This window comes from Echiichthys vipera, assembly GCF_963691815.1.
Source record: "Echiichthys vipera genome assembly, chromosome: 13".
Lineage (NCBI taxonomy): Eukaryota > Metazoa > Chordata > Actinopteri > Perciformes > Trachinidae > Echiichthys > Echiichthys vipera.
Window position 1 is genome coordinate 11274327 of NC_139838.1, and position 24931 is coordinate 11299257.

At 41.6% G+C, this 24931-nt stretch overlaps 2 protein-coding genes across 2 annotated transcripts; one reads left to right on the forward strand and one right to left on the reverse strand.

The window, feature by feature from the left end:
- Nucleotides 1-1660: 1660 nt before the first annotated feature.
- Nucleotides 1661-5010, forward strand: LOC310956047 (glutathione S-transferase A-like). The gene is made up of 6 exons (XM_083926161.1): nt 1661-1886; nt 2039-2104; nt 2351-2453; nt 3179-3297; nt 4493-4578; nt 4700-5010. Exons 1-6 carry the CDS (start codon nt 1719-1721, stop codon nt 4827-4829), a joined length of 672 nt encoding a protein of 223 aa, XP_083782287.1. The 5' UTR covers nt 1661-1718; the 3' UTR covers nt 4830-5010.
- An 11452-nt stretch (nt 5011-16462) lies between these two features.
- Nucleotides 16463-20610, reverse strand: heyl (hes related family bHLH transcription factor with YRPW motif like). Its single transcript, XM_083926222.1, has 5 exons — nt 20115-20610; nt 18024-18090; nt 17852-17935; nt 17640-17721; nt 16463-17390 (listed from the first exon to the last, which is right to left on the reverse strand). Exons 1-5 carry the CDS (start codon nt 20192-20194, stop codon nt 16708-16710), a joined length of 996 nt encoding a protein of 331 aa, XP_083782348.1. The 5' UTR covers nt 20195-20610; the 3' UTR covers nt 16463-16707.
- Nucleotides 20611-24931: the final 4321 nt, after the last annotated feature.

Here is a 24931-nt window from a genome sequence, read left to right on the forward strand (position 1 = left end):
GTATAGAAAACCGGTTGTATTGTAGTCACTATTGCCCTTTGTCCTTCCCAACATGCTTGGACAACAGAAAATGTTTATGTCATGCTAGTCAAGCAAAATTAAGTTAATGAACTGCACACTCAGAACATTCTCACAACACACTGATTAAGACACACACAAAAAAATAGTGTCAAGAATTTTAGAATGAAGATTAAACAATCTGAAGAGGTGGAACGTCACTGGTGCACTAACTCAGTCACCCGATCCTCTGAATGAACTTATGATGCAATTTGTGGTTTCGTCAAACTTCTCAGATAAATAATAGGCCACTGGTCCGCAGATGAATAGTGCTGGAATGCAAATTCTTCAGCAAAACCACAATTGCAAACCGAAATAGCATAGTGATTGCAAAGTTGATGGACATGCATGGCAGTGTTGATTCTGCAGACTACTCAAGTAGCTCAAAGTAGAGAACAACTAATAAATACTATATCACTGCTGTCCGAGCATCTTTTTTTTTTAAATAACCAAGGCACTTCAACAAAAACCTTTATTTTGTGAAAAAGACAGCGAGCAAAATTAGAGAACATTAAACATTGTGTCAGAAGTGAAGATTTAAGCAATGTTTTCTTCGGGCCATAGGATTCAAAAATGAAAAGGAAGTGTAGAGGCCCTTGGCTTTGAATGAATTTGTATTCTTTCGATATTCGTAGCTTCAAGGACCTACTTAACCTGCTTTGCAGTGTGCCAGGGGGGCATTGTTTTGCATGAAAGTTGTGGGCTGCTAGGGAGACAATTGCAGTGAAGGTAAGTAAAGTGTCCCCAGGTGCTATATTAACACCAATGACTGGGAGGGATCTCAAAGTGTTCTCTAATTTTGCACACTTTTTTTTCCCAAAATAAAGGTTTTTGTTGAAGTGCCTTGGTCATTTAAAAAAACATGCTAGTACAGCAGTGGTATAGCCACAGCTGATATTCTATCAAATTATGGATGGTAACAAATAAGAGTATTTCAGAATAAACCAAGTATTTCTTTTTTAATGTCATGCTCATGTGATGACATTAATTAAACAGGTGGTGTGCATTACATTTGTTGAGACCTGTTTGTTTAGTTTTAATGACAGTGCTGGAGCTGGTTTTCTCTGTGTGCAGGGGTGAGTGTAAAATGCTGAGTCACTGTGAGTTCAGTCAAATTTCAGAATGTGCAGAAACATGCAGCAAGAAATAGGGAAGTAAATAACTGCAGGAATTGTTTAAAGTCACACTGACACGTTTCCACACATACATATCATGTATGTAATGTCTGTTGGAATACTACAGTCAAACTTTATGTCATTGGCATTGCTGAGATCAAAGAGGTTTCATGCAAACCATAGAAGTCTCCCCTCCATAGATATGACTTTGTTAATGCCTTTGGATATGAGCAGCTAGAGGCATAATCCACATTAAATCAGTTTAATACAGTTACTGAAATATGCTTTTAACATGACATGTTGCCTTGCCTTATCAGAAGCTGGTATAACATGCTTGGATTGGGTGTGGATTATTTTAACTGTCTTGATCATTGGTGTTGACACAAAAATGGGATGGGACTTAATTCCACCAATCAGGATGCAAAGGGCTGGAGCTTGTTATAAAAACCAGGCGTCTGTCACACTCTGACTTCACTTCTTCAGCCACTCCCAACTTCAGGTGCTGTCAGTGAAGTGAAGTGCAGTCAAGCAGGTCGCTCTGAAACCATGGCCCAGGAAATGACTCTGCTGTGGGGCTCCGGCTCTCCTCCCTGCTGGAGGGTGATGATCGCTCTGGAGGAGAAGGAGCTGCAGGGCTACAACCAAAAACTGCTCTCCTTTGAGAAAGGGGAGCACAAGTCACCGGAAGTCATGGCCATGAATCCCCGGGGACAGGTAAGTTCTTTAAACATTACATAGAAATAATACAAATCCTCTTATAATCTCTGTCTTCCTTTTCCCCTATGATATGCAAACATTTCTATTTAATTTAGTAATAAAATAACAATGTTAAGTAATGTTTTCATTCCACTCTATCTTTCTTAAAGCTTCCGTCCTTCAAACATAAAACCCATGTCCTGAATGAGTCCTACGCTGCCTGCATGTACCTGGAGGTAAGAACTTGGCCAAAGTGCCGAACTTTGGCTCCTAGTTAAAATTTTATGCAGCCTTGTGCCAACAAGGAGTTAATAAGTAGGAGTGTTCTGTGTGTGTGTGTGTGTGTGCGTGTATGTGTGTGTGTGTGTGTGTGTGTGTGTGTAACAATGCCTTGTAGACACCCTACACCTCAGAGGAAAAGAAACCCGAGCCCCATGCAGCTGTGTTCATAATGGTTGGTCTTTTCATGTTTCCAACAACAGAGCCAATTCAAGTCAGGAAACAAGCTGATCCCTGACTGCCCGGCTGAGCAAGCGCAGATGTACCAGCGCATGTTTGAGGGTCTCACGCTCAACCAAAAAATGGGTATGTTCACCCTGACGTGTAAAACTGAAGTATTTAACTGTTGCAAACCCAGACATAGCTATTGGACCTGTAAATCCTTATCAGTAGCCTCATAACTGTATGACTTAGCTGATGTTGTTGCCATTGTCTGCCTCATGGGACTTAGAGTAGAACTACATTGCTCTTGGCAACATACTCTGTCCAACCAACTGCCACCTTTTTAAACCTTTGAGACTCCTCGTGAGTCTCCTTAGAGGGAGGGCCCCGCCCCCTAGGAACCTGATTTGTTCAAAACACATGCCATGCACTAATGCACTTTGCATTCACATAATTAAGCCATGCATTAATGTGGTGCACCCCTTTAAAAGTAGTGGTGTTGAACAGTCATAATCTCACAAAGAATCACATGCTCAGACTTTCTTGCATGCAAAGCTCAAGTCATGAGACAGGGCACAGTTTTGGGAGAAGGGGTGCAAAAAGTAGAGAGCTGCACTCCCAGTTATAACCAGTCAACTCATGCATAATCACAATTACAGTTCACTGAACATAGTATTTTGTAAGTAGGCTGCTTCAAACTTTCTTTCAGACACTTTTATAACTGACGTTATGCAATAATGTCCTGACTGACCCAACCCTCAACTGCTAAGGAAATGAAAGCAGTTGGTCTAAACTCAGTGTAGGAGGGGATGTTATGTATCCTCCAAGAGCAGCCGTCACAGCTGAATGCCTGTTTTTACATTTTTCAGCGGATGTTATCTACTACAACTGGAAGGTCCCAGAGGCAGAGAGACACGACTCTGCTGTAAAGAGAAACAGAGAGACTCTGACTGCTGAGTTGAAGATGTGGGAGGGATACCTGCAGAAGGTAAACCTCAAGATTATGAAATGCTATACCCTCAAACACAAAAGAAAAAGGTTACACAGTTGCAGAGCAAGGATTTTAACTGAATTGACACATTTGTTGACATGGCACCGCAATTACATGTTGAGTGTAAGGAATGCTGTTCTGTAAGCAGCTGCAGCATTTTGGGAGATAACCTTACTTGCTTTCTTTCTGAGAGTCTGATAAGAAGATTGATATCATTCATGCCTGTATATGAAGCTACCACCAGCAGCTTGTTAGCCTAGCTTAGCAAAAAGACTGGAAACATGGGGAAACGGCTAGCCTGGCTCTGTCTGAGGGTAACAAAATACATTTGCTCCCACCTCTAAAGTTAACTTACACTGCATACCCTGCTTGTTTAATTTGTGATAAAACCTGGTTGTAATTTTTACAGCACCAAGCTAGCCCTTTCCCCCTGCTTCCAGTGCTCAGCTAAATGACTTTATATTTATTATCCTCTTACGAGATTGGTCAGTCAATCTTTCGTTTAAAAAAAGATATATAAAGTTTTTTTATTCTAGATGTGGGTCAAAAGGGATCAGATGCAGGTATCATTGGCTGGAGAAGTTTCAATGCTACTTGGTACTTGGTACAATCCAACCTAACCCTACAGATAGGGAATTTAAAGGTCCTGGTTGGCTCATTTTCTTACCTTTGGACAGAGTCCGGCTAGCTGTTTCCAGTCTTTTTTTGTTAAGCTAAGCTAATAGGCGGTATCAATCTCCTCATTTCACCCTCAGCAAGAAGGGGAATAAGTGTGCAATATGTGGAACAAATTAAAGATACATACACATATAATGCATTTTAGCTATTATTTTAGCATTATAGGGGAGCGTACCTATGTTCCCCAGGTCCTATGTTCCCCAGTCTGTTATTTCTTCCACAATCGGTGCAGAATTCCACGGGAAATATGCCTATGTAGACCCTAACCGTACCCTTTAACCCCGACCCCAACAGTAACCCCTAACCCTAACAAAATGCTGAATTAAATGAGCAAAGGTATAGGTTTATGTGACCGGGGAACATGGGGATGACCCCCATCCTAGGTAACATTTGTTTAAATTGTAATTTATTAATAGAGATAAAAGCAAATGAATGCATCCCTGTTGGCATGAGTATCTTGATTGCCCACCAGTACATGGTGCAGCCTAACTGTTGTTTTTTATATATCTTCTAGGCATCTGGCTCGTTCCTGGCAGGAAAGAGCTTTTCCCTGGCTGATGTGACTGTTTTTCCAAGCATCGCTTATCTCTTCCGTTTTCAGTACGTGGACGAAAATGACTGAAAATGACTTTAAGCTGCATGATAAAACATCAACACACGTATTACAGAGAGCACTTCATTTGTATTTTGAAGTTCACACTAACTTGTCTCCCTCCTATAGGTTATGTGAAGAGCGTTACCCCAAACTGGCAGCTTACTATAACTCTCTGAAGAGCAGACCCAGCATCAAAAAGACCTGGCCTCCTACTTGGCTGGAGACACCGGGGACGGACCAACTGAAAGGGATCTGAGTTTCAAACACACATCAGGTGACACACTGGGACGGTTCCTATTGTGTAATATGTAACCACTCCTTGCATTGCACTACTCTAGTTGGCTTGCTGTTGTTGTTGTTATTGACTTACTTAATTAGTTTGATTTGTAAATTGCAGATTAATGTTGTAAACAAAACAATAAAATAATTGATTGTCAGCTTTGCATGTTGTATTTATTTCAAGGTCAGTGCCCAGAGCATGGATTCAGATTGACTGAAATATATATTATTTCTGTGATGGGGTACAGTAGTATTAAAACATAACTTTAGATTTTTACCAAGATAATTTACCATTGACATCAAAACTGGTCTCTCACAGGAAGTTTGAAGTTTTGACAGCAGAGGGCACTAAATGCAAATAAACCACTGTTGCTTTTACTGTGCGGTTGAGTTTGTCACCATTGGGCTCCTTGCAGCTTTGCTGTCATTCCCTATATGCCCAAAGGGTGGCAACACATTGTACAAACAGAAGATGAACTTTCCACTGTTTTCATACTTAGACATCAAAGAGGCACTTTTAAATCAGAGTCCGGGTTAGGATGCCTTCTTTGTTATCAGAAGCACCTCAATGAGCACCTCTAATGAATCCATTATCATGCAGGTGACGGTTTCAGGCCCCCAAGATATGTTTCAGCCTCACCCACAGTTTGACTTAATGGTTGTAGAAGAGAATAGAAGAGAAACACATTATTGTTCCCCAGGGGGAAATTTGGGTCGCTACAGTTGCTCCGTTCTTGAATAGTAAACAAAATATGAGATATTTTTAACAATAATACTGAATTGAAATAATGAATACATTAGAATAAGAATATGTAACCATATGTATAACTTGTATATAAATAGAAGCAAGACAATGAATATAAAAATGTGCATTATATTATAGTAACAATATGTGGAAGATAGAGATAGGACATATGTGAAATATGTACAATACACTATATACAACAGTTCAAATAATAGTGCTGAAATGAAAATAGACCATTGTGCAATATAACTTAATAATGATCTATTGTGCAATATGATGTAAATAATGAACTATTTTGAAACAATGTAAATAATGAACTACTATGCAGTATAATGTAAATAATTAAATAGTGTGCAGTAAATTATAAATAGGCAGGCTGCTTCAGAAAAAAAGGTGCTAAAGGAGTTGAAAATATATTGCAGCGGCAGCATTCAGTACGCCATACTGGGAATGACACAGCAAAATAACATTTACAGGTTCACTTTAAGTAAATAGAATGCTATTCCAAAGGCTGATTTTAATCTGGACCTTTGAAAGAGCCAATAGACCTGACAGGCCATAGTTCATATGGGACTGCCATTAAAGTTGATGGACATACTGTGCAAATGTTGGGATTGCGAAACGTTACACCAACCTACAGCTGCAGAACCAGCTTTCATACTGCAGTTGTGCTTAAAGAATCTTTACTGGCTTCAAAACTGAGATGGGAACACGTGTGATTTTGGTGGGTCTGCTGTCTATCTTCAGCCTCTCCTTTAGTCAAGGTAAAAGCCTGCATACGTTGTTTATGTTATTTCAACACCTATATGTAGAATGTATTTAATGTGTGCGTATTTGTGCTTGTGTTTGATTCTTGCATTTCTTCAGAATGTGATCAACAGCTTGTGGAGAATATGGACTTCCCCGGAACAGACGTAGCAACTCTCTACTCTCCTGATGCTGATCACTGTCAGCAGCTTTGCACCCAGCACGCCTCCTGTCTCTTCTTTACTTTTATTCGTGCTGACTGGACCAAAGATAACAGGTACAAAACAAGCAGCACACAAATAATTAGAAGCAAGTAATGCTCATTTCTTGTAAAGAGTGACATATTTTTCAGAAAACAAGATAATGACAATATGGTTTGAAATTCCAATCTAATGTCCCCAAAAATGTATTCATTTTAAATTATTTTTTCCTGTCGGTGGATGCAAAAAGCAATGTAAATCAAAAAAACAAACAAACATTCAGTTTATTATTTCTGGCTGTAACTTGATGGACCCACCCTTCTCTTCAGTTTTTCTTTAAAAAAAAGTTTAAAGCTTTAGGTCAAAGACAGAAAAAGAAAACATCTGCCCCTCTCTGCAGGCACTTCTACTGCTACCTAAAGTCTACTACCTCTGGACAGCCCAATGTTCGGACTCCACTGCTGGGTGTCACCTCTGGATTTTCTCTCAAATCCTGCAACCCAGAACCAAGTAGGCTCAAGACCATTTCAAACCAATCTAATAAACCATCAGTTAATTAGCGATGCATGATCACACACTCTCCTTTACTCTCTCTCTGTCTGTCTTCCAGAGCCCTGTCTGAATCGGGTGTACCAGAACGTGGACTTCCTTGGGGCAGACTACCGAACCTTGTTTACAGCAGACTACGAGGAGTGTCAGACAGCCTGCGCGCAGGACCCTGCCTGTCAGTTCTTTACTTATGTAAATGGAGTCTTCACAACAGAAAAGATCAGGTGAAACAGGATCACATAATGTTTAAGTTGTCATTTTATCCTCTCCCACTCGTTGTTATGTACACACACCTTCTGATGCACTGAGACACATTGACCGTATGAGACATGGAGTTAAAAAGTTGAATTCAGTTCATGAGATAGAAGATTTTGCTCGGGCACCAGCAGGGTGCGACATGACATACAGTTGGCTCTACCATTCCCTGTGTTCTTGTCTTTTAGGTACAAGTGCCACCTTAAATTCAGCTGGACAATACCAACGACTCCCATCGTAGAAAGAACGATTGGTGTCGTGTCTGGATTCTCCCATAAAACAAATATGACTCAACAGTCTAACAGAGGTACCCAAACATATCATGACATAAGCATTGGGATATAGTTGTGCACATTCTTATTGTATTACCTGTCTTGTACAGAGTGTGAGGGCAAGCTTTTTCCAAGCACTGACATCCCAGGAAACGACTTTATGGCTCTACCTGCTGCCTCTCCTGAACACTGTCTGGCACTCTGCTCTGCTCATCCAATCTGCACCTACTTCTCTTTTGACAGGTAGTCAAATATTTATATTATGTTTTGTCTCCCTTGTGTCCAATAAGACAACACAATGAGTAATTAGAGAGTGCTGAAATATATTAGTTTATTTGTTGTTCCAGCAACTTACCTGACAGGATCCAAACACAAGTGGACAGCCGAGACACATCGCCATTAACACCTGTGTCCATCATGCGTCTCTAGCTTGTGTTTGAATCTCTGCCTACATGACTTCAGCTAGGGCCCCACGCACAGTTAGTAATTCCACACTTACGCCAGTCATTTCAGCGGTTGTGTCGGTACAGCTGGAAATATCGCTGTCGGCAGAATCCAACACATCTCCTTCGAAAGGACCAGAGGCCATTATAGAATCTATGGGGGGAAAGTTTCACAGGTGGCCAATCAAATCAGTGCTCATCAAAATGATGTTGTTAAAATAATCTGACACCAACAAAAAATTGCGAAATGTAAACTTTTCTTTTTCAAAAAAGTTATTTTTAAAGTTTGTTATTGTCAAGTAAGTAAGGTGTGGCCTCCTTGGAGGTCAGGTCTTTGCATTGCAACTGCTGTAGTTTAAAGTTTGTCAGCCCTCAGGGGCCCCCTACTGGTCTGGGGCCATAAGCAGTTGTACACCTTCCCGCTGGCAAGCGGCGCCTCTGCAGGGGGTAAATCAATGGCCGGGACACTTCATCCAACTTGTCATAAAATAGGCAAGTTATAGAACATTGATGCGCTGTCACATTGATGCATTAGCATTAACACTACAAAAGATACGGGGTGAACTGTGTCTCAGATCTCCTCAGGAAGTGGTTTGAGTGAATGCATCTTAGTGGTCGTTTAAACTTGTATTTATGGCTATCCTCATTTTAAAACCAAGTGTAAGCAGGGTCTTACTGTCTTAACTTGATGTGGTTAAATATTTAGTTCTCCTTTTCAGTCAGATCTCTTCTCTGTGTTTCCTTAAAAAAGACTACTTTTATTCAAGGTTTCATTTTCTTTGTTTTTTGCAGTACTAAAATGAATTGTCACCTGAAGAACAACAGAAATGAAATGTTGACCAAATCTAAAGGAGGAGTCACATCTGGAATACCAGCACGCCTCTGTCAGGTGGATAACGGTATGTAATCAACACTAAAGCTGTCAGAAAAGATACACTTTCACTACCATCGGAGGTCATCTCAACTACTGTGGTTGTGTCAACTATCTCAATGGTCCCATATTGTCAAAAGTGAGATGTCAATTATACAGTGCATCCGGAAAGTATTCACAGCGTTTCACTTTTTCCACATTTTATTACGTTACAGCCTTTTTCCAAATTGTATTAAATGAATCTCTGTCCTCAAAATTCTACACATAATGCCCCATTATGACCACGTGAAAAATGTTTTCTTGAGAGTTTTGAAAATGTATTCAAAATAAAAAACAAAGAAATCATATATACATACGTATTCACAGCCTTTGCTTAATACTTTGTAGAACCACCTTTGGCAGCCTCTACAGCCTCAAGTCTTTTTGAATATGATGCCACAAGCTTGGCACATCTCTCTTTAGGCAGTTTTGCCCATTCTTCTTTGCAGTACCTCTCAAGCTCTATCAGGTTGGATGGGAGACGTCTGTGCACAGCCATTTTCAGATCTCTCCAGAGATGTTCAATCGGATTCAAGTCTGGGCTCTGGCTGGGCCACTCCAGGACATTCACAGAGTGGTACTGAAGCCACCCCTTTGAGATCTTGGCTGTGTGCTTGGGGTCGTTGTCCTGCTGCAAAATGAACCGTCGCCCTAGTCTGAGATAAAGAGCACTCTGGAGCAGGTTTTCATCCAGGATGTCTCTTTACATTGCTGCATTCATCTTTCCCTCTATCCTTACTAGTCTGCCAGTTCCTGCTGCTGAAAATCATCCCCACAGCATGATGCTGCCACCACCATGCTTGACTGTAGAGATGGTATTGGCCTTGTGATGAGCAGTGCCTGGTTTCCTCCAAACATGACGCCTGGCATTCACACCAAAGAGTTCAATCTTTGTCTCATCAGTCCAGATAATTTTGTTTCTCATGGTCTGAGAGTCCTTCAGGTGCCTTTTGGCAGGTTCTCCTCTCTCCACGGAGGAACGCTGGAGCTCTGACAGAGTGACCATCGGGTTCTTGGTCACTTCCCTGACCAACGCCCTTCTCCCCCGATTGCTCAATTTAGACGGCCGGCCAGCTCTAGGAAGAGTCCTGCTGGTTTTAAACTTCTTCCATTTACGAATGATGGAGGCCACTGTGCTCATTGGGACATTCAAAGCAGCAGATATTTTTCTGTATCCTTCCCCAGATTTGTACCTCACAATTTTGTCTCTGTGGTCTACAGACAATTCCTTTGACTTCATGCTTGGTGTTTGCGCTCTGACATGCAGTCAACTGTGGGACCTTATATAGACAGGTGTGTGCCTTTCCAAATCATGTCCAATCAACTGGATTTACCACAGTTGGACTCTACTACATATACAGTATATATATATATATATATATATATATATATAATTCATAATTCAACATAATTAACCATTATTTTACAAGTGCGCACAGCCGCATGCTATAAGTCTGCCGCCTGTTAACGGCACCGGCAAATTATTTCAGATTCTAATTTTAAATGTGTCAGAAAAAATCAGCAAGGAGATGAGCAGGTATCTAGGCTAGCGTTACTTACATGTTAAAGATGGGAGGTCATGCTCATCTTGAACGAGTGATAGACAAAGTTTTTCTTACAACGTTTGCATGTGACCTTCTTGGGGTCATCCTTGTTCTTTTTAAAGTGATCTCATACTTTAGACATCTTTCCCGACATGACTGGATAGTGATCATTAACTGTCTAACCACAATGTTGAGAGGACCTGCCTTAAAAAAAAAAAACACTGACAGTGAGTGAGTGATTGTCATGACTTCCCGTATCTTGACTTTTAAATTAAAACCCCTCCAGCCTTTTAGGCCAGTCACATAGATTTTCATTTGATTTTGAAAAGACACGGCTCCAAATGTATTTGGGTTTTTTTTCCGCGACCATGAAACTTTCTAATGATTTTTTGGTCGACCAGTGCTTGGTCGACTATTTGGGGGCAGCCCTAATTCTTTAGTACTTGTCTCCTGCCTGGATTTCAGAGGAGGCATCCTAATGACCTTTGAAGTGACTGAAGTGTCTCAAAAACTATTGAATGGATTTTCTTGTCCTTTAGTATAGATATTCCTACTCCCCAAAGAATGAAGTGTATACTTTCCATGGTGGACTTAGCATTGGCTGTGGAGTCTTGGTTGCTGTCCTTAGTTTATTGTACGTCGTTTAGTTTACGTATGTCTGTAGTCAAGCCAGCTGTATATATGTATAACCCAGTTCCTTTTGCTGCAAACAGAATGGGTTAAGGTTGCTCATGAAGGAATAGATTTCCGAGGTTCTGATATTCGCTATGAGCCGATGGACGATGCAGACACATGTCAGAGGAACTGTACTGAGGATCCTAAATGCCAGTTCTACGCCTATGTCACAGAAAGCTTCTCTAATCCGGATTTCTGGTACAGTATTCTTTATGCATCCATGCATGAAAACCTTGCATAATCATAAATATTGCCAACAAAATTGTAGCAGCAATTTGGCAATTAGACACTATTGTAGGCCCACTTTATAATTTGTTGACAGCAGCTGTATTTATGGTGCATGATTGAAGATGCTGTTGTTGATTTTGTGTTCTAGGCGCCGTTGCTATTTCAAGCGTGCCATCACCATGCCTGCTCCTCCTAAAGTTACCAAACTGGCCAACGTTGTATCGGGCTTCCACTTGTGGAGCTGTTGAAAGAGTGCCCTACGCGCACACACGCACGCACGCACGCACGCACGCACGCACGCACGCACGCACGCACGCACGCACGCACACACATGGATTTTATCTTGTGTAAACAAGAGCAATAAAACAGAAAGAACATCAGTTCGCTTTCAGCCTGGTTTTTCATTTTCAAAGTCCTATTTTCATCCATTTGTAACAAGGATATGTTTGTGCAATAATATTAAAAAATATCTGTGTGTTTCTACACTGAGATATTGTACCACAGGCATCACGATTTTTTAAAAGATACTGTCAACATACAATTTGTAATATATGTAATAATTGTAAAGCCGATTGCCTGTAGTTCGAAGAATTCCAAGATCATTAGCCTATACAGCATTTACAATTTTCAATAATAATTTTTACATTTAGTTAGTAAATAACAATAACTAGTTGTTTAAAGTATTAAAAGTATTGACAAGGTAATTACATGTATTATATGGATAAATGTGATGCCTTTAAGATTCATTGAAATAATACAATTTGAGTCTAATTTAAATAAAAAACAAACAATACATTTGTAAGACATAAAGGTTTGTGCTTGTACAGCCAACACAGAAATGTGGAGTGTACTTCAAAGCATGATTAGTGGGTTAGCGAGGTGTGTTGCGCCCAAAGCCTCGGAAGGATTTTATATTGTTGTAGGTAAAAGAAAACCTTTGGCTCCGTGAGACAGTGGCGGAGGGGAGGCAGCGCGTCAGTCTTGTAATTCTGCATACAGGGTTTGTCTCCCATGTGATGTGCATTCAAATGAAAAAAAAAATCATGTTCTTATGTCACATGGAAAACCATTCAGTCAAGTTTGTGGAATTATGGCCAGTGTGGTGTATTACACCTTTGCATTCCCTGAAATATAAAATAGTCAGATTGGATGTTGCTTTGCATTTTGAAATCAGCATCACTCTATTGGGATTAATGAGGAACAATTCTGCATTTGGCATAGTTATTTTTAGACAATATGTAGAATCTTTTCACGTTCATATTTACATGATCTGTTATTTGATTTGCCAAGGTGCCTCCGTAGCCTTATGTGCAACTTTGTTGCCCCTTGCTGTTAATATACCGTCTTCAGTGAGACATGCGTCCCTTGATCCAAAGGGTGAGTCAAATGACGCGATACACGCCCTTCTTATGAGTGTATGTGCACTAAAACTAAAGTGTAAACCCTGGCTTGACAAATTGTGGTAATGTTTAACTCTGATTGTAGTTTTGTATTTGTCGATCCAGGTTATCCAAAGAAACCCTGGGTATGTTTAGCCCGCTTCGTGGTACACCCCTCAGGTCAATCCCATAGACCTCCCATAGACCTCCATGTCAAAATAGCCGAACCAAAACAGTCTGGTACAAAAAACTGTTTTGGTCTCTAAAGCAAATTTCCCCCTTCCTGACAATTCTTCAACTTTATTACAACTTACCCATTTAAATTATATTAGAGGTATATATAATGAAGGATGTGCAGCTTTGAGTGTCTATCACAAAAATCAACAGAGAAACTCACACTTACAACACACACATTAAGAGTGACTTCATTCTTTGCTCAGGACGCCATTACTCCACCACTTTATATCTGTACATAGGAACGAGTTGTTTGGTGCTATAATGTTCTGAATGTCAAGTGTTGTGTATGTAGCCTTTAACAAAACCTTCTGTTTTGGTGTGATTTGATTCTTCCTCTTCTTTGGTTCGTTTACTACTGTGTACTGTTAGGCAGCAGTCTAACCTCTGTTAGCAGAGAGGGTTCATGTAGGAGTAGATTACTGCTGACCTTTGTAACTTACTGATGGATGAGGCAGAGCCAGAGGACTTGCACTGAGGATTCCAACTGCCAGTTCTTCAGCTATGTCTCTGGGAGTTTCTGTGCAACTGGTATCAGGTATGTCTGGGCCTTATGCATGCATGCACACACAAACTTAAATATTGTCAAACAGCTGAAACTGCAGTATGTGACATTGCAAAACAGTAACAGAGACAAGAGATACAACTCTGTATCATGGTCTTGAATAAAGTGTAACGAGAAGAAAATTCCCAGACATTTTCAAATAGCGCACAGCTTCTAACCACACTTTTTGTCTTTTAAAGGTGCCATATTAGGCTCATTTTCCGGTTTCATTTTGAGTTTCTACTAAAACAGGGGTAGCCAACGCTGCTCCAGGAGAGCTACTGTCATGCATGTTTTAGGTTTGTCCTGGCTCTAACACACCTGATTCTAATGATTATCAAAACCTGTGACAAGCTTCAGCTGCTTGATAACAAGGTCATTAGACTCAGGTGTGTTAGAGCAGGGAAAAACCTAAAACATGCAGGACAGAAGCTCTCCAGGAGAAGGGTTGGACACGCCTCTACTAGAACATGTTAACATGCATTAATGTTCAAAAAATACATTTTTTTAATACTGTATATACCTGTATTCACCCTCTGTCTGAAACATTAGGTTTTAGTGCCTGTCTCCTGACCCCCTCCTGAAAAAGCCCTGTCTGCTCTCTGAGTCTCTTCTGCCTATATATATTATAGTTGTGACATCACAACTGTACAGGCAACTGTGCCTGTAAATGAACTGAAAGTTCATTTAAAGGCACATTTTGTAAATACGGCTGTGTGTATTCTCTCTGTGTATTGAGTGTTTGATACTTTGATAGCCGCTTTAGCTCTCTCCTTATACAATGTGAGACCTTAAATTAATTTAACGAAAGGTATATGATGATGATAACACAGTATTATTATTATCACATAATTGACAATGCTGTTGTTGATTTTGTTTATAAGGCGCATATGTAATGCCACCACCTTGCTCCTGCTCCTCTTGGCCTATGTCGTGTCTGGATTCCCCACGAAGAGCTGTCTGTACACACACACAAACACGGAATCAAATAAAAGATTCAACACTGCTGCATCGATAAGTTTATTTACACATTTGAGGAGCAATCTTTCTCACTTCCAGATTTCAGACACCAATTTCCTTCTCACTTCGGCCCCCTCCCTGCATCTTTTCCTCTTTCAGCTGCCGTGCACCCTCGCCTTACATACACACTCACAAACAGGCGCGCACTTCCCTCCTTTCTCCGCTGTTACCTCCCCTCCTTCCTCTCTTCTCCCTCCAGCCTCCCCTCCCCCGTGGGAAACCCAGTGCAGTGTGACTGTGGTTGTCCTTCCTGGAAGCTGTGGTGGTGACTCTGGCTCCTCCACTCAGAGGCTAGAATAGTGCCAGCCAGCCTGTGTGTGTCTATGTTTGTGTGTTGTCTGTGTGACTGTGTGTGTGTGCACGCATGCACCCTCCACAAACATTCCACCACCGTACCGTCCGTCCGACCGCCGGCCAGCCTCGCACGAGAGCCACGCCGCCACCGCGGTTCAGTCCTGACGCCAGCCCTGAAGACTCACATTACGCACACACGCACACACACACACACAAACACACACACGAGACGTGTGTGCACACAGCACCACATAAACAAAACATTCGGCAAGGCACAAACACACACACACACACACACACACACACACACACGGGGCAGCGAGCGCATGAGACTGCCTTAAGCACACACTAGCACACTCACTCAAATAAACAATATGCACTTTGCGGAACACACACATTTTTGGCCCACAGACCACAGACATTGCATCCTGAAGTAGATCAAAGTGTTCTCCAGCAGTAAACACACACAAGGCTCTTCTCTGCTCTCTCATCCCCGCAGAGCTGTTTTGGTGAAGCACGGCACAATTATGCTGATGGTCTTGAGAAACAACTCGTTGCGACTGTCATTCATCATTGTTCTTGTGCACCATGTGTGCTGGCCGTCTCTCGGTGATTCACACTATTTCTCTTCCTTTTCTTTTAAACCTTTGGAATCCCTCTCATCTCTCCTTAACCCTGTCTCCTGCCTCCCCACCACCCTGTTATTGAACGTCTACGCCAAATCAGTCACCCAACCACAGCCCTTCAGATCTTTCCTTTGTTTTCCCCTCTCTCAGTCTCTCCATCCTCCCTCTCACCCTCTTCTTTACTGTTTGTCCATTGTTGAGGAGACAGCGGCGCAGACAAACAGGGAGAGAAGATATCCGCTGGTGTACCACAAGATTGGAGAGAAAGAATGGCAGAGAGACAGCAGAGGAGAGGGAGATACATGGACTGATATGAGGGTAAAGTTAATTACAGGGGACTGCCAATTAGAGGGCAAAGTGATGGGTCTGTTTGCCTCGCCGCGGCATCCCAAAAACATCACCAGCTCCCACCATGTTTATCCTCTGCAGCCGCAAGACCACAGCTCCCATCAGCCATCACTGGAGACAGCTTGGATACAGAAGGGGTTACGGCTGGAGAACATGCAAACAGTGTTTGCAGACATGGCTAATATGGATGAGTGGGTAACATGCAGCTTTTAGCCACTCCTTTTCCATATGTACTGATAACAGATAATGTACAGGTACATTTATACAGTTAGAAAAAACACGCAACATGAGAAAAGATAAAGGCACTTAGTCTTTATAGAGATTTTTGTCAAACATTCTTCAGACTCTGGAAATGTAATCAAATGTATAAATGTTTTGGGGGAAAAAAAACAAATATCACAGTTAAAAGATCAGTAAAAACTGTTGAGCGTTATATATATATATATATATATATATATATATATGCTGTATGTACTATATACTGTATATATATATATATATATATATACTGTATGTACTATATACTGTATATATATATATATATATATATATATATATATATATATATATATATATATATATACTGTATGTACTATATACTGTATGTGTGTGTTTGTCAAGCAAGATCATAAATTTATTTAAATCTATTCTTTCACATTCCTTCATTATTCCATTCTATATGATTGTTTGTGATTATCTGAAACTTCACCCACAGTCTGATATGGCTTTTAGAGTCCCGCAAAAGCAGAGACAATCATCAACGGTTCAACACGTCTTTCTCCAACGCTTTCGTATTTGCTACATGTCCACTGCACAGAGTTCATTTGGAAAACAGTCGACCCTCAGAAAGCTCCGATCTCAGTCCCCCATCCCTGTGCTGGCTTGCCTGGTCCGCTCAAGCCCCTGCGCTGGGCTGTGGGAGACCCCAGAGGTGCGAATGGCCTGAAAGAGACTTGCAGTGGGGCAGAAGATGATGAAGTAGAAGAGGAGGAGGTAGAAGGATTGGAAGAGGAAGAGGTGGGGAGAGGAAGAGGCGAGGCCCTGGTGGCGCTGTGAGGGGACAGCTGGGTCGGTCTGGAGGGAACTAGGGCCGAGGACGCTGCGAGGGAGGGCAACCTGTGGATGGTGGCCAGGGCTGTAGGTGCAAGGAGCGGTGGTACACCCTGCTGGCAGCCAGCCAGGGGACCAAGGCGAAGGGAGGCAGGCGTTGGGTAGCTCCCCATCAGGGCCATATCCCTTCGCCCACTGGGGAAAGGAGGTGAGGAGGAGGCCGGTGAAGTGGGGGAGATCTGAGGGAAGGACGCCCACGGCCAAGGAGGAAAGGGCAGGGCAGAGGCCGGGGGTGACTGTAGGAGAAGAGGGTCTAGCTCACTTGCACAGTGGGAAAGATGGGATACCAATCGTGCCCCTATAGGGTCCGGAGACTCCCCGTCAAGGGAGCTGAGGTACCGCACCACCTCTCCAACGCACTCCCTAAAGCCCAAGGTCCTGTAGTCGACTGCCAGGGCCCTTGCATCAAAGTAACCTGAGAGAAAGAGAGCTCAGTCATACACTGAATAACAATAATGGAATGCAGTCATGAGAAATATAATTACTGTGTGCTGCATGCTTTATCTCATCCAATAAATCCTTATACTTGTCTACTTTTGGATGGGTTTAAGATAGTTTCCAGCATTATTCCAAGGGCTGTGTGTGTCCATTTTCCACAGAGGATAGGATGCAGAACAAGCTACAAACTAAATTGTCTTGCAAGCAACAAACTCAGAAGTCTCACCTTTTCCTCCCATGGCATGCAGGAGTTTGAGGTGGTCCACAGTCATCTGCAGGATCTCTGCTTTCTCCAGCTTGGAAGAACCCTGCAGAGGAAATGAGCAACATTTTACCAAGTTGCATCAGATTATAAGGAAGCTGTTTTTTGTTGTTTTTAAACTTCTGTTGTTAAATTACAAAACAGTTTTAATTGACGGTGGATTAATGAGGCGTCACCTGTTTCTCGAAAGCACTGGGCACCAGCCTCCTGAGCTCTGACAGGCTGTGGTTGATCCGGTCCCTGCGTCTTTTCTCGATGATCTGTGCAACAAGAGCACAAGCGGGACAGTCAGGGCCAACGAAACGAGAAGACTAAAAAGATTAAGATCTGAGGTTATAATCCACTCACCCCTCTTCTCTTCTTTCGGGCCAGGATCTGAGAGGCGCTGCCAGGAGACATGGACCCGGTGACTGGGCTGTACCATGGAGAGAGAGAGAGAGAGAGAGAGAGAGAGAGAGGGGGAGAGAGGGAGAAAGAAAAAAGTTTGATTCTCCTGCATATTGTTATTATTACCCTCCTTAATATGACACAGAGGCAGGATGGCACATCAGCTCCCTTCAATCTAATTTGTTTTTTTTGGGCACAGAACAGCATAGGAGTGCCCGGGAGAAAAGGGAAGACGAGATTGTTTTTGGTTTAATGCGTTTCTGGACATTAGTCTCAGTGAAATGACATGCTGTTCTCCTTCCCATCTGAGCGAAAGCGCTTTTAGAAAGATGATTATATAGCCTCAGGGCGACGCTTTCACTCGCATGGGGCTCCGGCATGCAGCATGGGATCCACTGAGTACAGTCACTCAATATGGATTGTGTTTGTTTGTGAACGATCTCATCTTACAGGACTGAAAGAGCCTGACAGCTTGGAGTTCCCTTCAAACTGCCCCCACCAAAAGACTTCTATTAGATTTTAACATGAAGGCTGCCAATTTAGCTGTGTTTTTGTTTAGATTTATGTTTGATGGGGACTGACTTAAAAAGGCGGCACTGTCTTCTGTTGCATGTCACATGGCAATTTGATTTATCCAAACCGTCTTTGGTGTGTCTGGCTCGCTTGGTGCTTGTGATGTAGCAGTATTGCTGTGAATGTGTTTTTTTTTCAATACATACTGTAGATGCACTGTTACAGATGAATGTCCCCTTTAATCCACATAATTCCAGACAAGGAATTTGACTAACTCACTGAAAAAGCAAAATGGTTTAATGGCTTGTAAAGACTGTGTGTGGAGTGTTAAAAGTCATTTGACCCTTTATCCGACATTTTCCAAACCACTGAAACATTCATAATGGACTGTAGTTACAAAGCTTTGTTTTTTTTTTCTATCAATTAAAAAAATATTTAGTAGTCTGCATTTTCCATCTTATTTTAAACGTAACTCTCTATATTTAACCATATGCTTTTGATTAACAAATTATGATTAATTGTATGAATTTGTGACACTCAAATTTCGTGTTTAAGATTACAATCTTAATTAAACAAAGCAAAAATAATAATTAACCTTTTAAAATGTCAGTACGTTTGAGAGTGAATTAAATCTCAATTAAAATTATTAAATATAAAGTCATATATTGAAGTAAACTGCATTGTATTCACTCTCACACACACACGCACACACACACACGCACACACACACACACGCACACACACGCACGCGCACACACACACGCGCACACACACACGCGCACACACACACACAATCAAATCTTCCTACAAAATATCTCCTCAGTATATTTGATGTATTGTCCCTCTCTGTTGCTTTCTTGTTCATTTGACAGTTCAGTTTTTATGTTTTATGAGCCATCAAAGAGTTCCTGAACTGGTAACCATTCAAACTTAATCACATTATTTGATAAATACATTAATAACTGCTCCCAATACTTTTTATTTTCTACTTTCTCTATGAAATGGAATTATTTTTAAATGATACTGTGTCAGAAAATTCTGCCAACCCATCACTATGCTTCAGACATGACATCATTTTGAACCTAAACTTTTGTATTGTAGTACATGTCATGCGTGCAATGACAATAACCAACCTTTGCATTTACTCAGTAAAAAGAGCAAACATGACACTGTTTCATTTAGAGAGGAAATGCACTGAATATACAGTATACTTCAGTGAATACGGCCAGAGGCCTGAAGTTAAACTTTAAACTGACAGCTCAGCTTTGTTGAAAGGTGTGTCCAAATACTTAAATACATTTATCAAATAAATAAATAAAATGTAAACGTTGGGGTTGAATACAGACATTTTTCAAGACTAGGAATCATTCTTTTTTTTAAACCACATTCTCAAACTATCCCTGCAGGCATCTTCACAAGTATGTTTACAGCAAATGTGTCTTTCGCCACTAATTTCAGCTGTATACCATGTAATCTTTTCTTTAAAGTGTGACTGGAGGGCATGTGTTTCAACCTCAGGTGTGGTGGGCGAATGCTCACCAAAAGCCGTCTTCCTGTCCCACATCAATAAACTCGTCGGTGTCCGAGTCTGGGGAGCTGTAGTCGTGAGGTCTCTTCATGTCTGTGCCCCTTCCTAACTGGCTGGACAGATGGATGGATGGATAGATGAAGGACTGATGGTTTCGAATGATCCCGTTGGTCACTCTCTCTGCTGCGTTGAGGCCACAACACGCCGTAGACTGTCTCGCCTGTGGACGAAGTGCTCGCCCTGTGTGCCCCTCACTCTGCGTTTCTCTTATAAAAGCCTTGTTGTCCGTAGTTACTTCTTGTCTCTTGTGTTTTTTTTTCTTGTTGTTGTAGTTTCTTCATGTGTCTTCTTTCCACTGTGAGTCAGCGCTGCCACTTGATCGACCCCCAAGGGCCCATGACAACTAAGAAAATTCACAAGCTGCTTTAGTCTTTTACTCTATCACTGGCATCCAATCATAGTCTCTCTCTTTCTCTCTCTCTCTCCCTCTCTGTTATTTCTCTCTTGGCTCCCTCTCTCTGTCACAGCCACCCAATGACAAAATAGCTCAGGACTTTGGCAGTTGGGGCAGGGTTGCCAGTTTTGCCTCCCCCGCCTCTTCTCCCTGTTCCTCCTCCTTTCCCTTTAATCTGGCCTTCCCCAGCCCCCCCCCCACTGACCTCCCCCAACACCCCTCTACCCCATCTTTCCACCCGTTTGCTCAGTCATCCTCAGTCAATTAGTCTTCAGTCTCATCCTGCTTTCCTTCCTTCCTTCCTTCTTTCTATCCTCCTTTTTTTTTCTATTTCTGCTCCTTTAATTACACTGCTTTGTAGAACAATGGCAGCAGGAGGGAGGGAAGGAGAGAGGTGAGGAGTGTGGGAATGATGGACTGTGAAAACACTCCATCATCCACAGGGGAGTGTGTGACAGTGCATTAAGCCTGACTCTCGCACAATCGCACAGGTGGCTTGGAGAATGAAGTTATTTATCTACTTTTTGGGAGTAAGTGAGTGTAAGAGAGAAAACACTACTGCAGTGAAGCAAAGATGGGTGACCCATGAACTACAGGCAGCTATCAGTGTTTACTAAAGAAGCATAATAAGAAGATACATAAGAAAGCCTTTCATATTTTCCCCTCTTCTCACTTTAATTTTGCTTACTAAGGTGTGAAATCGTTTATAGCAGCTATTCCCAAACAGTCAGGCCCAGATTCCAAATCTGTTCTTGTGGATATAGATGTTTTAGCGCAATCTAATTACATAAAAGTGGTAATTGTTACAATATTTTTTTTAATACAATTGACTTGTCAGTATAGTTTGCAGCGGCAAAGTGCGACTGGCGGCTAACTGCTGTGTAATGCCTATGGAGAGCTGCAGCAGCTGTTCTGTTTGGGAGTTGGGCATAGTTACATTTTTAGTGGCGTAGTGCATCCAGATAATACCCACAGCCAAACAGTCACTCCTATGACGTGTCGAGCTATGTTTACAAAGAATTTCATCCTGCTCGAAACACATGAACATGCCTCCATAGAAAGATGTAATTGTACTTCACCACTGCTTGGTGTACTTTCTCCATTAGGTGCGAAAACTACTTGGTTATGTTTAGGGAGCTTGCCCAATAGTGAAGTGGGTGTGTCATGTACACAGACTGTATATAGAGATGTATGACACATATCCACTTTGGCAAATTGACACAGATTTGACGGTATATTTTGTTGAAATCTTGGCAGTAACAAATCACACTAATCGAGAAAAAGGAGAGCTTTTGAACTCATGCACGGACTTTTAAAGCCAGCCTCTTCCAAACCTGCTTGTGTGTGTGTCCGTGTGTGTGCAGAGATGAGGGCAGGTACTGAGGGGTCAAGAGGGGAATCATCCTAGTGAGTGTCTGAACATCTGTGCTCTTCACTGGACAAGATAGCCCTCTCTATACGCTCACACACACACACACACACACACACACACACACACACACACACACACACACACACACACACACACACACACACACACACACACACACACACACACGCACACACACGGTTCCTCGCAACACTCAGCGCTTGGTTCCGCTGCCACCGTGGGAAGATTGCTGGTACAGATTGCCATGGAAACACGGGGCCCAGGCACCCGTTGTTAGGAGCGATGCCTGACTGACCCAGCGGTGTGTGCATATGTGTTTGAAAAACGGAGAGAGGCCAAGTGGCATGCCCCCTTCCACACAATGCCCAGCTGAGTGTGTCTCTTCCTGCCTGGCAGACTGGAAGGGTGTGTTAGTTTAAACATACTACAATGCACGAGTGAGAGATCTTTGTGTACGTTTTTGAACAGTCTTTTTATATTTTAGTCTTGTAAGTAGCTTTGTATATAAAATCATATATATATATTTTCTGACTCCAGATGTTTCTTAGTCTGTCACTTTTCAGATGATGTGCTTTGCAGCAGCGTTGTTTTTCTGTTTATCTCTATTGCATTAGCTGTAACTGAGCCCTGCCGCCTGCATTTTATCAAATCATACGTGTAAAGTAATAAACTAACTAAAAACATGTGCATATGCGTGTGTTTGTAATACCCAAGTGTCAGTAATCAATGTGACCATCACCAGGGGGCTTATTGTGTGGTGAGTATGAGTCAGGGCTCACAGAAAAGAGAAATCCCTCTTTCTCTCCCTCCCCCCCTCCACATATCCTTTCATTACCAATCATTCCTTAATTCAGATCTGGATCTCATTTCAGCATCACAAAACAGGGAATAAAGAGTCTGACAGAGAAGAGAGATCTCTATGAAGTCAGGCTTCAGTCTCTTCTCTGTTGTTATTTTTATCACCCACCCACCCTTTCCCTTCAAAGAATAACTTTCTTCTCTGTATCACCAGTCATTCGTGTTTCTTTGTTGTTGTTGGTTTAGAAAAAAAAAAATGAAATCACTCTGGTTTCACTCATGATTTTTGCAGTTGTTCCAGAATGATGAGGCATAAAAACACATGCACGAAGAGGAAAGCAATTAAGAAGATGAATGAATAAATAAATAAGTTAATTATGAAAATAGTTCCATGGTGGGGGAGTGCGAAGGGATTGTGATGGAGAGAAACATAAGAGGGAGAGAGCTGGCACTGGATGGTAGGATGGAATTCTGGCAGATTTCTGGCGATCTTGGCCGGCCACTTCAAGTCCCCTCCCTCCCATCCCTCCAAACCACAACAAGGCGACATCCCTTATTGAAATTAACAAGCTCATACTTTTACAATTTGCACACACACGCACACATGCGCAACTTGAATATGAACGTGTGAATGCTCAGTGACATACACACGACTGATTCATACGAGCACACACACACACACTCGGCTCCTTCACACGAATGTGGACAGTGAATACCCACAATTTATAAGGCACAAACACTCAGCTGCAATTATTGCTTCTGATGCATGACTATTGCTATTGTTTGAAAGTCTGTGAGATGGAACCAGCTCAGCAGGATATTTTCTCTGTGACTTTTCCCCCTGCATTCATGTCAAACTGAATAACTGGTCAGATGTGTCTCAATGCATGGGTGACTTTGATTATTGGAACTGCAATTTTTTACAGTCATTGTTTTTCAGCAACAGAAAATCAAATACTCCAGTGTATAAAGACACTCAAATGAATTGAACCTGTCGAAACAGTAGCTGTGTCATACATTATGCAGAGACGATTTCAAGTGTTGTCATACACAATATTATATTTATGTCTGTAGACCATAACCCAATTTTTGTAAGGAACCTTTTTAAATTGACTTGATCATTTTTTTTTCGGTGATTTGATTTTTAGATTTTAAATGAAAAAGGCACAAAGGTATGTTGGATTTAAATCGTTTTACATGTGGACTCACATTATTCGGCTACATGTGTTGTGTATGACATGAGGGAGAAAAGCCTTGATGGTAACCAACTGAATTGTCTTGCTTTAACAATTACTATGCTTCGCTAAGTATGTTGGTCTCATTGAGGATATAGACTTCAGATGTTTTCTGTAAAAATATTTCTTTTCTATGGAAGCTGTGAGAGGAAAGCAAGATTTTCTTTTTTCAGATTTTCTTTAAAAAAAAAGACGTAGAAAAGTGATTCTAGCAAAACCAAAAAATCTTGCTTACCTCTCAGGGCGTCCTTATTTTCTCTGTATACACTCCACTGTTTTTCTCACAGCCTATAGGTTAAAACCTATATGTGGGTCCCTATCTTCAATTTATGGTGTAAAAAATCAATTTTTTTCCCTATGTAATCTGACATCATGTTATTTCATGTTGTCATTATTTTCATTGTCATAATTTTTTTCAATGATTTAACCATTACAATAAAAGCTTTATTTTCATTTTTTTATCCTGCCTGGATTGTCTTCCTGTTTTCCCCGTTCTCCAAAAGCAACACATTTTTTAATCTATTGAATATACAGACCAACCAGAATCTTTGAAATAACAAGGCACCCAAAATAAGTCCTCATATAGGATCAAATAGCATTAGTCAGAAGGAAATGTTTGTTCACTGTCTAGTACCCCTGCTGAGAATATAAGAAAGGCCAGTTGTGGTCAAATGAGCCCTGCGTGGTGCCCTGTTGTATGCATGTGGTATTGACACACACCCAAAGAATCTGTAGATTTCTTATTAGTATAAGGCCTTCATAGCAGTCTGCCTGTGGCTGGTTGCTCAGTCACTGGGGTCAAGATTGGATTGGCATGGGAACTGGCACCAGAGCAGCTTGGCACTGTCTAGGCTGGACCCATGAGGGAATTATTTGCCCTTCAGACACATAAGGAATGCCTGGAACCTGTGGCACTGCCTGTCTGCCTGTCTCCACGATTCACTCGGAATA

Coding starts and splice junctions, on each gene's coding strand:
- LOC310956047 (XM_083926161.1), top strand. CDS start 1,719: ATGGCCCAGGAAATGACTCTGCTGTGGGGCTCCGGCTCTCCTCCCTGC. Junction 2,105..2,350: donor CTGCCTGCATGTACCTGGAG/GTAAGAACTTGG, acceptor TTCCAACAACAG/AGCCAATTCAAGTCAGGAAA. Junction 3,298..4,492: donor GGGAGGGATACCTGCAGAAG/GTAAACCTCAAG, acceptor TATATCTTCTAG/GCATCTGGCTCGTTCCTGGC.
- heyl (XM_083926222.1), bottom strand. CDS start 20,194: ATGAAGAGACCTCACGACTACAGCTCCCCAGACTCGGACACCGACGAG. Junction 18,091..20,114: donor GGACAGGAAGACGGCTTTTG/GTGAGCATTCGC, acceptor TCCATGGTACAG/CCCAGTCACCGGGTCCATGT. Junction 17,936..18,023: donor CCCGAAAGAAGAGAAGAGGG/GTGAGTGGATTA, acceptor CTTGTTGCACAG/ATCATCGAGAAAAGACGCAG.